The sequence below is a fragment of the Elgaria multicarinata genome, chromosome 4 (genome assembly GCF_023053635.1).
Source record: "Elgaria multicarinata webbii isolate HBS135686 ecotype San Diego chromosome 4, rElgMul1.1.pri, whole genome shotgun sequence".
Taxonomy (NCBI): domain Eukaryota; kingdom Metazoa; phylum Chordata; class Lepidosauria; order Squamata; family Anguidae; genus Elgaria; species Elgaria multicarinata.
Window position 1 is genome coordinate 126,944,422 of NC_086174.1, and position 14,395 is coordinate 126,958,816.

A 14,395-nucleotide genomic window follows, 5' to 3' on the forward strand; every position below is an offset into this window, starting at 1 on the left:
CTACATTTAGTAGTTCTATATTTGTCTGAATGCTTAAGGGAAAACGTATTCATAAAACAGAACCTCTTCAGTGGTAACAGCAATTCAGTGTAAAAATACCTTGAGTATCTTCCGTCTTGAATACTCGAAAAAGACGTGTTGCTAAGAAACCAAATTCTCTCTCACAAGCATCTGAGAGCGTGGCAATCATCTCAGCCATTGAAGTTTCTCCGCCTACGCTGGACAGTCTATTGTAATCTGTAAATAAAAATCTAAACACAAACAACAGCTTTAGATTATTCTTGGCTGTTAGGAATAAGCTTTCCCTGTCATTAAGATACACAACCTTAAACTGCTGAGCTGCTGTTAATACAGTATTCTTCCATTATCACTGGTTGGTTTTTATTTGCTACATAGCCCTACTTTTTTTAAAAATAAAATGAATTCACTTCGTAACTCTATAAATTGTTACAAATGAAAATTAGCAATTACTGGCCCCGTTCAAAAGACATCTTAAACCATGGCTTTAACCACTATGACTAAGGCAAAAAGCTTTATTCACCATGGCTAAAGCCATGGTTTAAGGTGTCTTCTGAACATGCCCTGGATTTCTGGCTTAACCATCGTGGTGAAAGCCATGGTTTATGATGGCTTCTGAATGGGGCCACTGTGTTAAATTAGGATTCCAGGTAAGTGAAAAAGCTAAGTCACAAGGACATGCCACTCTGCGCAGGACAGCCTTAGAGGAACTCCAGTAAAGCTTTGGTAGCTTCATTAAAGAGCATTTCTGCTGAAGATCTTCATAGTACTGCTAGGAAAATACTCTTCTTTACTAGTACCGGGCTGTTTTTAGATGATGGGGTACTAGCAGTAACCATCAAGTCACGGTGCAGGTATTCCACCCCTTCTTCCTTAAAATGATTTTCCACAGGGGAAAAAAGATAGAAGCAGCAGTGGGAAAATATGGGAAGTTTACAAGTGGATGCTGATGTCGGCTGGACCCCCTTAAATTTCTGTGAATGAGACAGGGTAATTACACATTAAAAGCCTCATCAGGAAGCACCCCCAATGGGTTGCAATATTGCACATCATTACAAAGAGGTCTGCCACTGTTATGTCAATAAATTTCTCTATATAACTTGTTGCTGGGCAATTATCCTAAGAGACTAACCCACTTATAAATGAACAAATCCAGATAAAGCTGGATATACACAGGATGAAAAACAATGTTTTCATAGTACAGCCATTTCAGGATGGTCGGATTCAGTTCCAAGATGTTGTAGTAAAACAGAATGCTAAAGAAAACAGATTTCCTGCTTCGCCATACCCTGTGCAGTCTTACACAGATGTGTAGCTGTACAGCCAGTATTTCAAGAATATCAGTTAGTACATGGCAAAAAAATCATAGCCCAGTATCTCCATCAAATTATTGTGAACCGCTGAGGGATCTTACTATGTTTAACAGTTTACAAGTGTGACAGATAAAATAAATACATGTGTTTATCAACAAACCTTTTTTATTTTTAAAAAATCTCAGGCATTATTTTCAAGGGAAGAATAATTATGTTAAATCGTTCTAACCTGACAGGTAAGGCTTTAGTCGTTTGCTCTGGCAGCTCAGGTGGGTTCACAAACATGAGTTTAAGTAGCAACTCCATGTAGCCAATATGTCTTGCCAGCCTCGTACTTAACACCCAAGCCCAGTTCCAGTTCTCTCCTTCTCTTCGGCTACCGAAGTATATCACAGCTAGAAGAGATGTTTTACAAATACCCTGAGAGTTAATAGCAGTTCTAGAAGATTTAAAAGGAGAAAGCAACACATAAAAAGCCATTGACACTAAGCACATTTTAACTGGTGTCATTGCTTTATATGAAAATCATCATTTAAAAATCTTCATTTAGTCCCAACACCATGTTTATGGCCAAAGCATTATGGAAGCAGTTAGTGATCCTAATGTACATGTCTAACAGATCCCAAACTACCTATTAAATTCTCACAGCATTGATACCATTTCTTTGAGAGACAATACCCCAAACTAATATTTTACTTTACTGAACTACCATTCAGTAAATGTGAGAGGACTTTAAGGGAATGTGCAAATTCTAGTGCAGTTGCATTGTGTATCTCTCTACATCACTGCCACTGAAAGTGTTGTCGAACATCACTCAATAACCTTCAGAATTAAATGGATCACAATAGGGCTTTTTGCATGACACGACAGCCCACTGCGTGTTGTTTAACCCACCAAGAGGCTGTGGCACATTGGGATGTATGTGGCTGCCATTTTGAATATGCAACCTCTGCTCAGGGGTTGTCGTGTTGTATCAGCCCAGCAAGCACAAGTTATGCGACAGTTAAACAAATCTCGTATAACCTATTATCTGTTTAGGACTGTTTAATCCTCACATAACTCACACTTGATGGGTTTGCATGACATGACAATGCTGAGTGAGGGTTGCATATTGCAAATATTTTTACTATCATCCACATTTAATATATCAATAATGTTAAAAATCTATTTATTTATTTTTGCATTTATATTCCACCTTTTCTCCTCCAAGGAACCCAAGGCAGCATACATAATCCTCCTCCTCTCCATTTTATCTTCACAACAACCCTGTGAGGTAGGTTGGGCTGAGAGTCTGTGACTGGTCCAGAGTCACCCAGTGGGTTTCCATGGCTGAGTGGGGAATGGAACCCGGATCTCCCGACTCCCAGTCCAACACTTTAGCCACTACACCACAATGGCAACCCAGAATTCCCATAGGTATAATTCCACTCATGGGATGCTCTGAGCAAAGGAGGGTGACTATCAGCGATTCCTCTTTACCCCTGCAATCCCCAGTGCTCCCCTTCCAGGGTTCCAGAGGGTCCCCCAAACCATTTGAATTACTTCCAGAGACTCCCCCGAAGCATTTGCAAAAATGGGCTCCCCCGCTCCGCAAAGCAGGAGTCACCAATAGATACAAAATCCTTTTATGATCTCCAGTCCTACAAGTGTCATAATTTATTTCAACTAGTTCTAACTTGGTTTCATTTTCAAGTTAAGTCTGCAAACACAGAAAATTTTAAAGATTGATTCAACTTAAAACAAGACTTACTGAAAAATACATATAGCAGTGCCAGTATGCTTAGTGCCACTGCAATTCCAAGTTTTGCATCTACAGTGAATGAGAGCAATAAACCAAGGCCTCCACACAACAACAGTGAAAGGAATACAATAAGCCAGGAAAATTGGAACAAAGGTTCAATCTGCTGTCCAGCAAAAGTTTTCATTTCATCTAAAAACAGGAAAGAGAAATTTAGTCAACAGAGAATCTCAAAACCAGTTCTCTGTGAGGTCACATCAACTCCATTCCATAATGGAGATAATCCAGTAGACACTGTTTACTTGGGCTTTTGATAAACTTAGCAGTCATGGGATAAGAGGAGAGGTTCTTTTATGTTCCGGTAACTAGTTAAACAGAAAGAAAGAATAAACGATCAGTTCTTGCAATGAAGGGATGTAAAAAGTGGGGCCCTCTGAGGATCTGTATTGGGACTACTGTTCTTTAATGTTGGTTGTTGGGCAGTAAAGAAATGTAATAAATAAATAAGTAAATAAATAAAATTGGTTCACAAAGGGCTGAGTAGTGAGTGTCCCCTAAATCCTTTGGACTAAGTTTTTGTTGTGGAGTGGAGACACAGGAGGCTGTTGATGACACTGAATTATTTAGGGTGCTCAAAGCAAAGAGGGACAGCAGAGCGCTCTCAAACGTTCTTCCCAAACCAGGAGAATGGGTATTAAAATGACAAATGTAGGTTAATATATGCAAATGGAAAGTGATGTACCTTGAGGTAGAAAAAATCTAACTTCACATATGCACTGATGGTGTCTAAGCTGGAAGCAACTGTCTAGGAAAGGCATTGTGGTGGATAGTTCAATGAAAACATCGACTCAGTGTGCATTGGCTGTGAAAAACGCAATTCCATGTTGGGGACCATTAGGAAAGGAATTGAAAATAAAACAGATAATATCGTAATAGTCTTATACAAATCTATGGTGTGACCACACTTGTAATACTGTATAGTTTTGGTCAATGCACCCCAAAAAGGATATCGTAGAGCTGGAAAAAGTGCAGAAAAGGACAACCAAAATTTTCAGTGACTCATGAGGAAAGATTACAATGTCTGTGGTTTTTAATCTTTATCCATTATACATATGTATAAAGTTATGTGTGGTGTGGAGAAAGCGGACTATACCAGAACTAGGGATCATGTAATGAAGCTAAATGGTAGGAGACTCAGAAGAGACCATTAGACAAAGATATTTGCTAATATTTGCACACAGATATTTGTTTCCACAGGATATAATGATGGCCACTAACTCAAATGGCTTTAGAGGGGATTAGCCAAATTCATGTAGGATAAGGCTACCAAATTATCTAATGTGGAGGTTATCAAGCCTCGCACATAGTATGATATGTAAGGACATTCAAAACCAAGGGGAAAATATGTGCTGATTGCCTGAAACTCTTATGGGCTGAATTGAATGTGTCTTCTATTCTGAATCAAATGAACAGTGGGATAAAGGACAAGACCCATCTCCAGAGTCAGAAACCAATTATATAACATTCTGTAAACCATACAGATAAACAAGATGACAGTAAGTATTTGAATTAAATGTTTACCTTCAAGTTTCTTGAGCAGAAAAGATTTCCCACTTCCCCATTGGGCATATAACCCAACGCAGATGGGTGGCTGCATAGTTGGTTCACTAAGAATATCAGCTAGTGCACTACTATAAAGATCATAACCCAGCATATCGCCATCAGATTCCGTTGGTGATAAATGTCCTGCAAAGAGGTTTCATGGAATAAATGTGTTACATATCTATTTATTTTGCTTTCATAACCAGACATCAAATTATGGTGAGCCCATTAAAGAAACTTGGAAATATACTACGAACTCCTGATATCCTGTTATCTCCCTCTATTCTGCATAAGGACATATACTATTAACATACTGCTTTCTTTTTTCCATGCTACTCTCAAAGAAGAGGACAGCATCTCCCTCTCTGCTAAGCCATCCGGCTCTCCTCAAAACAAACGTTTGCACAAAGAAGTTTGGCATCCTTTCATTTTCTCCAACCCCAATATTTATTAATTTTATTCATCTAAAGAAAATGTTGTCCTGCTTTTTCCCTCCAGAAAAGGAGTCACTCAAAGCAGTGTACAACATAAAGAAAAACCCAAATCATTTAAACACATTAACAAGTTATAAGCAGCAGCAAACACAAAAACCACAAACTAACAATCAATATACATGCTTTAATCTTCCCTTGGTCTCCAGGCCAGGTATGCCTTCATTAAACTCATTTGTGCACTCACTGAACAATGATCATCACAGTAATGTACAGCACATGGGACGTGGTTAGAATTCTCCAATGTTTTATTAATTCATGCACAATGTTATTGATCTAACATATATAGGACAGTGCATAAGCTGGAGTATTGTAATAAGTAAGAAACTGATCTAAGAAAGTTAAAGCACATAGGCAGATCTTTTAAAAAAAATAACACCAAAAAGCCCACATATCTAACCAAAACCAAAATAAAAGATAAAATTATGATGATGATCTTGCATTCGTTTAGCAAGATGTGATCGAATCTAGCTTCCTCCCAGGCTTGCACATTCCCTCTCCCACACTGCTGGTTTGTTGCATTATCCAGACCAACAAATCATAGTTAATGTTAACTATAATTCATTTCAAACAAACAAACTTCAAACTGTGGTTTATCTGTTCACGTCAAGCATAGTGTATGTTAACTATAATTCCAGATCCAGACACAGCAAGTGAAAACAAAAGCTTCCAGACTCCTCCCAGCCGCACAGGAGAGGAAAGGTTAGATTGTGCAAGCCTGGGAGGAAGCTAGACCTGTTCATGTCTCGCTAAACCATAGTTTAGCAGGGCTTTCCCCAACCTGGTGCCCTCCAGATGTTTTGGACTAAAACTCCTAGCATTACTAGCCAAAGGCTATGCTGGCTTGCACTGATGGGAGCAAATCCTCCAAAGCATCCGGAGGGCACAAGATCTGGGAAGGCTTTACCTAATTTATAGTTTGCATCATTCAAGGTAGCACACTCCTGAGATCATTTGGTTAAGTGTATTAAGAAGAAAATGTCCAATACTTACTAGCTCCAAATATCTGAGTTAAAATGCTTTTCTGGTGACTACAGTCAATGTTGTAAGGTGTCTCTCCAGCTTTATTGGGCCTGTAAAGCAGCCTGCCATCTTTAGGATTTCTTAAAAGCAGTTCTGCAAGTCTGCGGCTTCTCCCACGAATAGCAATATGGAGCGGGGTATCTCCTTTCTGTTACAATTGTCATAAAAACAATGGGCAAGTATGTGAAAACAAAAGATGTTACTACAAAGTAGTTCACATACTCAGAAGTTGAAATGATAACTTCTCTTCACTGACATCCCTCATCCCCATACATCCTGTAATAAAACCTAGCATTAATAACTTATCTCCTCACTTGGATAATTTTGTTTCTAAAAAAAGAAGTCCAGACAACCAATTATTTTACTGAGTCTCACTCTGACAGGTTTTGCCCCACACAAAAAGAAAGTCTACTCTCTACCTCAACATCTTTTTCAACTTCCCTTTGATACAGTTATCAACAACTACATTTTACCTTGTCTATAGCGGAAACTTTTGCTCCTTTGTCAAGCAGAAGCTCAACTATTTCAATATTTCTCATCTTGGTGGCCTTTATAAGAGGTGTTTCTCCATCCTAAAAACAAAAATAGAAAAATTATTTAGTAAACACCTCAGGAAAAGGTGGGACAGTATCATATTTGATTGCAAAAAATCTAAGTCCACACCTCCATCTTAAAGGTTTTAAAGGGGGTGGGGGTGTTACAAATTTAATCACTTGAGTTTTTGTTTAACCTTGGATCAGATTTGGTAGCCTAAGAGGCTGTTTCTCTACAGGGCAGGGACGCAATATCACGGAATGCAGTTCAGTTATATTTAGGGTTAAATTTGACTTTCTCCTTCCATCCCTCCCCACCCCTCACCATGAAAATTTGTTCCAGAGCGTTTCCCAGCCCTTCAGTTCAGATTTTAGGATGGGCTGGGGTGAGTGGGAGAATTGCCCCACCCTCCCTGCTTCTGTCAGTGGAATGCCCCCATTGTATACAACACTTTACTAGAGAGTCAGCCCCATTGAACAGAATGGGAATTGCTTTTAAGTCAATATGCATAGGAGGACTTTATGTTTACCTTGGTGCATGTTTCAGTGTCCGGATTGCACTGCAAGATATCTCTTACCATCGTAGCATTTCCTTTCTCAACAGCCCAATACAAAGCAGTTTTATTATCCTAAAAGGAAATACACATCTTTGATTATCACTTTAAAGTCGGTTGGATTAACTTCATAAACCATGTAAAACATGGCTTGCATTTAATAATAATAATAATAATAATAATAATAATAAATGTATTTCTTACCCGCCTCTCCTTTTAGATCGAGGCGGGGAACAACATTAGAACAGGAATCAATACATCTTAAAAATTCATGATTTAACATTGATCTGGATAGGCCTGCCGGAAAAGGCTAGTCTTTAAAGCTGCCTTAAAATCACACATAGAGTTAATTTTACGACTCTCCTCCGGCAGGCCATTCCACAATCTGGGGGCGACAGAAGAAAAGGTCCTCTGGGAAACTGATGTCAGCCTAGTTTTAGCTGACTGAAGTAAGTTCACCCCAGAGGACCTGAGTGTGCGGGGCGGACTATATGGGAGAAGGCGATCCCGCAAGTAACCTGGACCCAAACCATTTAGGGCTTTAAAGGTAATGACCAACACTTTGTACTTTGCCCGGAAACTAATTGGCAGCCAGTGGAGTGATTTTAATGTTGGTGTAATGTGGTCATCCCTAGGTGTACCAGTGACCAACCTGGCCGCCATATTTTGAACTAGTTGAAGTTTCCGAACTAGGTACAATGGTAGCCCTATGTAGAGCGCATTGCAGAAGTCAAGCCTTGAGGTTACCAGCGCGTGCACTACTGTCTTTAGGTCTTCTGACTCTAAGAAGGGGCGCAGCTGGCGTATCAGCCGAAGCTGATAGTAGGCACTCCTGGCCGTCGCATCTATCTGGGCTGTCATTTGGAGTGACGGATCCAGGAGCACCCCCAAACTGCGAACACAGTCTTTCAGGGGGAGTGTAGCCCCATCCAGAACTGGCTGACACACCTCCAAACCTAGGTCAGAGCCCTTGACAGCAAGCACCTCTGTTTTGTCTGGATTCAGCTTCAGTTTGTTTTTCCTCATCCAGCCCATTACTGCCTCCAAGCATTCATTCAGAGGAGACACACTATCCTTAGCTGATGCTGTTACTGAAGGCATAGAGAAATATATTTGGGTGTCATCAGCATACTGATAGCACCCCGCCCCATGCCTCCGGATGATCTCTCCCAGCGGTTTCATGTAGATGTTAAACAGCATTGGGGATAGGATGGCACCTTGTGGTACGCCATACAACAGCTCCTTTTTAATCCTATATAGCAAATTGATAAAAGTCAGAATGGAAAAAAGAAACTACATTAAGGCAGATGACATTCATTGAGCCTTAGAGAAACATAATGTAAATTACATAATTGGTGTTCAACTACAAATTAAGACTAATACTTAGAAGGCATTATAGCATCCGCAAGACTCTGTACTACATCACCTCTCAAATGCAACATCAAAAAACACCTTGCAATGCAGTTTAAGGTATATTTTTTTCAATTGCCTTCAACACAAAGCTGAAATATTGTGAATATAGAATCCAGTTGATTTATATGCAACATCAGTTGGTGTCCTGATCCACTGATAGATCATTAGCCATCACCGTCAGAAGAACTTGTCATTTCACATGCTTTTAAACTCCACCTGCACCCACCTTCCACGAAAAAAACACACAATAGAATTTATGTTAACCAGTACACCTAAAGATAGTAGGCAAGTGCTTCATTACTCACTGGATTAGACCCATTAGTTAATGAAATTAAGCCCGATGAAGACTTCAGTTGCCAAAACAGTAAATCTTGGATCTTGTTATTATTATTATTTATTTATTTATTTATATAGCACCATCAATGTACATAGTGCTGTACAGAGTAAAACAGTAAATAGCAAGACCCTGCCGCATAGGCTTACATTCTAATAAAATCATAATAAAACAATAAGGAGGGGAAGCGAATGCACCAAACAGGCACAGGGTAGGGTAAAACTAGCAGTATAAAGTCAGAACAAAATCAAGTTTTAAAAGCTTTAGGAAAAAGAAAAGTTTTTAGCTGAGCTTTAAAAGCTGCGATTGAACTTGTAGTTCTCAAATGTTCTGGAAGAGCGTTCCAGGCGTAAGGGGCAGCAGAAGAAAATGGACGAAGCCGAGCAAGGGAAGTAGAGACCCTTGGGCAGGTGAGAAACATGGCATCAGAGGAGCGGAGAGCACGAGCGGGGGAATAGTGTGAGATGAGAGAGGAAAGATAGGAAGGAGATAGAGAGTGAAAAGCTTTGTAGGTCAACAGGAGAAGTTTATATTGGATTCTGAAGTGAATTGGAAGCCAATGAAGAGATTTTATCAGATTACATCAAAGATGCATAAGTAGACTTCCACTTGTTCGATGGACCTTTCTCCTCCTCTGTTCTGTAGCCCCCTTGCCCCCCCTCCAAAAATTCACTCCGGAGAGCTCCCCAGCCCTCTAAAGCAAATTTTGGGTTGTTGTGAGGGAGAGGAACCCAATCTGCTGACATATGCTTTTTCCATCAGCAGAGACACAATTGTATCTCAGCCTGTGATTTTCAGGATGCCCTCTCTATGTAGAAATATCGTGCGGTTCGGGAGGCGGAAAATGTAATAATGTTTAAACGCTTCCTAAAAACCTATCTTTTTAAACAAGCCTTCCCTGGACTGTAATTTATTCTGGTTTTATGTGATCTTAAAGTTTTAATCTGGATTTTATGGTTTTAGTTGTAAACTGCTCAGAGAGCGTAGACTCTTGGGCAGTATAAATATGCAATAATAAATAAATAAAATGAAATGAAATGAAATAAATATGCTTCTTCTCTCCAAGAGATGCTTCTGAAAACACATAACACAGCTATTTTCAGAAACTTAATATTTAATACTTAACACAGAATTACTTACTTGACCTCTGATGTCTATATCTGCATACTTATGAAGTAGGGCTCTCACAATTTCAACGTGACCACCTCTGACAGCCCCAATCAGCACAGTATCTCCACTCTGCAAACAGGACAGAAAACACAGTCAAGTTTTTCCCCACCTCCATTTCAGAATCAAAGTGCACATTTAAGGTATGCTCAAAATAGCTTTTTATATTTTGCTGTTGAGCATGTATACATGTATACCTGATCAAAACACATACTTACCCTATCAGGAATATTCACGTAAGTTCCCGCATCCAGGAGGTCCTGCACAATTTCTGTGTGGCCCTCCTTTGAAGCAATCATCAAGGCTGTGTTTCCATCTTTATCTGTTAAGTTTACATTTGGGTTTCTTTTCAAGATTTCTTTGACTGAATCCGTAAAACCACCTTTTACTGCTACAATAAGCGCAGTCATAGAATTCTGTGCAGGGAGGAAAAGTAACATAGCACACAAAGTTCACATTTTTACTTCCATTTCAAAACACATTACTACATTCCCTTATTATTATTATTTTCATCAAAAGAACCCTTACTTTTAGAAGAAATTCCAAGCTATTTTTTATTTTGTCTCATTCTACAGAATGGGACATTTACAGATGAGAAGACAGCTGCGGCGACATTTTCCTTATGAATGAGCTTGGCCCTATTTGCCTGTGAATGAATTAATACATTCTTTGACCCTAGTTCAATTAATATATTATATACAGCCTTGTGCACATTTTAACGAAAAGTCTTAGAGGTTCAGCACAAGACATGTCTGCATGATCTTTTCCCCTCCTGTAAAAAAAAATCACCGTGAAAAGCAGCTGGGAAGAAATTTTCAGGAAACAAATGGCAAGAAGGGAAAATGTTAACTTGTCCTTCTCCTTTACTGAAACTCAGACTTTGGAGGCTGCTTTCATTTAAAAAAGTAATATGTTATAGAAAAGATATATGTACATGGCTATAAATTGTAGTTTAGTACCTAATCTAACATGATTGAATTAATTACTTATGAATGAATAGATAAGTATGGTGAATGATGATAAATAATAATAATGAGAATTTTCCAAAATTTTCTTCACCATTAAATTTCTTTTCAAAAGCAATTTTCTTTCTCTCAAATTGAAAGAGAATGATCAAAAAAATGTGGGAGAAATTTTTAGCACAGCACTATTAGAAGTCTTATAAGAACCAACTGGGATGAAAACAGTTCAGAGAAAGGACGAGCCAAAAGGAGTTGGTTTTTCAGCATGGGCGATGGAATAGCACTTCATTCTGTCACTGTGCTACAGCCAGATGGAATGACTGCTGATAGGTGACAGCTGAGGGGGAGTACTTAGACACCATGATCCCAATGCCATCTACTGCTTTATATTCGAAACATATTTAGACTAACCATAATCAGTTTTGTAAAGAAGTACTCACAGCTCCTTCTTGATCGACATCTGCTCCCATATGCAACAAATACTTCACACATTCTAGATGACCCTTCCTTGCTGCCCAGATCAATGGTGTAGTACCATACTGGAGAAAGAAAATGCATTTTACATTATAACTTTGTTTCTAAAACTTAACACCTGCTTCAGTTACAGATGTCAAATCCACATATCGAAGATGGAACAAAGACACACTTTGATAGGGAGAGGAAAAAGGGGGGAGTTCTTGCTACTAAAGGGAGGATTTTAAGAGGTAGATTTGAAATAATATCTCAACTTAATGCAAGGACATGCCAGAAAAGCTCATTGTTAACTTCCATTTCAAATTTCTGTGTCAATTTCGTCAGTGCCCTGATTCCATCCCTTATTTGGGAATAATCATTCCCAGAGACATATCTCAAATGATTAAGTTAAATCTAAATATGTTGATCAACGATATTTCATGAGATATTGAAAGATGAGGCAAGATTAATACACTTAAGATGTGTATTAATACACTTAAGATGTGTATTAATACACTTTACATTATACGTGGAATCCCTTTACTTATACCTAGCAAATATTTTCAAAAACTTAATACTTTGTTTTGGAAAAGAAGAGCAAAACATAGGCATGACAGAGCTCTGGAATGTATATAGGTCCAGAGGAAGGTAAATCACAAGCTATTAAAGAAAGGATAAGGACTTTATGGAAGATGATGTACTATATCTAGAGATCAGCACCTGCCAGTCTTTAGGATAATGTGAGAATAAGCTTAAACCAATGATAAAACTCTAATAATGGTTTATATATTATCATAAGATAGTGTTTGGCAATATAGAGACCATGAGCTCTTGTAAGGAGTTTCAAAAGTTATTTGCTATCATATTTTAAACTTAAAATGTTTCTAGCCACTAGAGCTAAAATAAAGGACTTGTAGCACAAGCTATTGCAGTACTATTGAATGATTGCTCAGAAGTAAACATTTTCAAATCGAGTTTAAATTAAAATCTGTAAATGGTAGTGTCATGTTTATTGCAACAGTTTCTCACCGATTGTAAAACCCAGTAACTTCAACCCATAAATATAAATTGAATTTGAGAATGACAGAAACATGCAGTAAAACCCCATGCATGTGTACTCAGATGTCAGTGCCACTGTCTTCATTGGGGCTTAATTTTAATTAAGTGCTCATTGGCTGCACACCTAAGCGGGTTTTAGTTAGAACTTTTTTAAAAAAGTCAATATGAATTAAGGACAATTAATATGAATTAAGGACACTAAACTTAAATTGCTCTTATAACCCATGTAATGAAACATCAGAGCTCAGGATGCTAAATCTCATAACCTTCTTAGAGCACAATCCTATGCTTGAACGGGATTTATTCCCACGAAAGTGGGTACAGAATTGTGCTGTTAATACATTTAACTTCTAAATGTGAGTTAGTTCTGTACCTTAAAGAAAGCAATTCTCAGCGTACCTTGTCAGAACAGTTGACTTTAGCTCCATATTGCAGTAAGAGTTGTACTATATGAGAGTGGCCCCGCCCTGCTGCCCAAATTATCGGATAGACACTGTATTGCTTAGAAAAGAAGATTTAAAAAGTTATAAAAAATAAACGCAGGTGTGCTCATATCTCTTTTCAAGCAGTAATTATCCCGGAATGCTAGAGAAAACAACAAAATTTAAAGGCTCCCAACTAAGTCAGCTAAAATCCCTACTCACTGGGGGACTCCAGTTCATTTAATCAGGATAGCACCAGAAACAATATAAAATTATGAAATCAAGACTCAAAGTGTCTGATTTTATATGCAAGGTTCTGACAATAATGACAATTATTAATTTCTGTACTGTAATGCTCTATAAACCTGAATAGTTATTATTATTAATTATATTTCTATACTGCCCCATAGCCGAAGCTTTCTGGGCGGTGTACAAAGATTAAGAAAGTGTATAGCAATACACCAAAAACATTCCTCCTTATTCATCAGAATCAAGCATGACTTCAATACCTAACAAGCTCTATGGAACAAGGAGATTCATGCATAGAAGCAGGTTTCTACATGCACAGCCAATACTCGTTTGCCTTATGATGCTAATTAAGGCAGCAGAGACTAGCTGGATTCATTTTTTGATGGGAATAGTGATATACTTCACCATCCTGGACCACTTGTTGCACACAGCTAGATGTGCACGACTAGAAATGAATCAGTTATTATTCTTAATTTACAGCTGCCCAACTCCCACAACCACATTAATATTTGTATTATTATAATTTCTTACGATTTAACATTTCTCCATGCAGAAACATTAATTTTACACAAATTATCAGTGACTAGTCCTCGGCCAAAAGCCAGAAGGGGAACTTTTAAGTCACTTTCCCTTCACTCATTCAAACAACAAGCCACTTATGATAAATTACTCTCTAAGTACAGAATTGTTTTTCTGTTGTCCACAATGCAAAAAGAAGATATGGAAAGCTCACTAGTCCAGTGATGTTTGGATTCGCTCCTCTTTCAAGAAGCAGCTCAGCTACTTCAGTACAGCCTTTGTAGCATGCCCACATAAGAGCTGTCCATCCACCCTAACAACAAAACACAGGAAAATCATAGTACAGATAGGTCTAAGATCCACTTAAAACACATTTGAATAAAAGATTGTACTGCATAACTACAGAACAAATTCTCAGGATGCAAACACATTAATTTCCAGAGGGGTAACCATTAGGTTTATTGTTGCCTGAGGGCACCAACAGTCACATGCAATCTTTGCTCAGAGGTTGTGGGTTCATACGTACCCAGCAAGTGTGGGTTATG

General features: G+C 38.4%; 1 protein-coding gene across 2 annotated transcripts in view; it reads right to left on the minus strand.

Annotated features, from left to right (window-relative positions):
- KIDINS220 (kinase D interacting substrate 220) overlaps positions 1-14,395 on the minus strand; it is a 64,369-nt gene that overhangs the window by 37,724 nt on the left and 12,250 nt on the right. For both annotated transcript variants that reach the window (XM_063125141.1, XM_063125142.1), the window contains exons 5-16: positions 14,065-14,163; positions 13,060-13,161; positions 11,589-11,687; positions 10,405-10,602; positions 10,160-10,258; positions 7,249-7,347; positions 6,659-6,757; positions 6,156-6,333; positions 4,651-4,815; positions 3,082-3,261; positions 1,561-1,726; positions 100-251 (exon numbers count right to left, since the gene is read on the minus strand). In XM_063125141.1, coding sequence (XP_062981211.1) covers positions 100-251; positions 1,561-1,726; positions 3,082-3,261; positions 4,651-4,815; positions 6,156-6,333; positions 6,659-6,757; positions 7,249-7,347; positions 10,160-10,258; positions 10,405-10,602; positions 11,589-11,687; positions 13,060-13,161; positions 14,065-14,163 — 1,636 coding nt within the window. The remainder of the gene's footprint in view (positions 1-99; positions 252-1,560; positions 1,727-3,081; positions 3,262-4,650; positions 4,816-6,155; positions 6,334-6,658; positions 6,758-7,248; positions 7,348-10,159; positions 10,259-10,404; positions 10,603-11,588; positions 11,688-13,059; positions 13,162-14,064; positions 14,164-14,395) is intronic.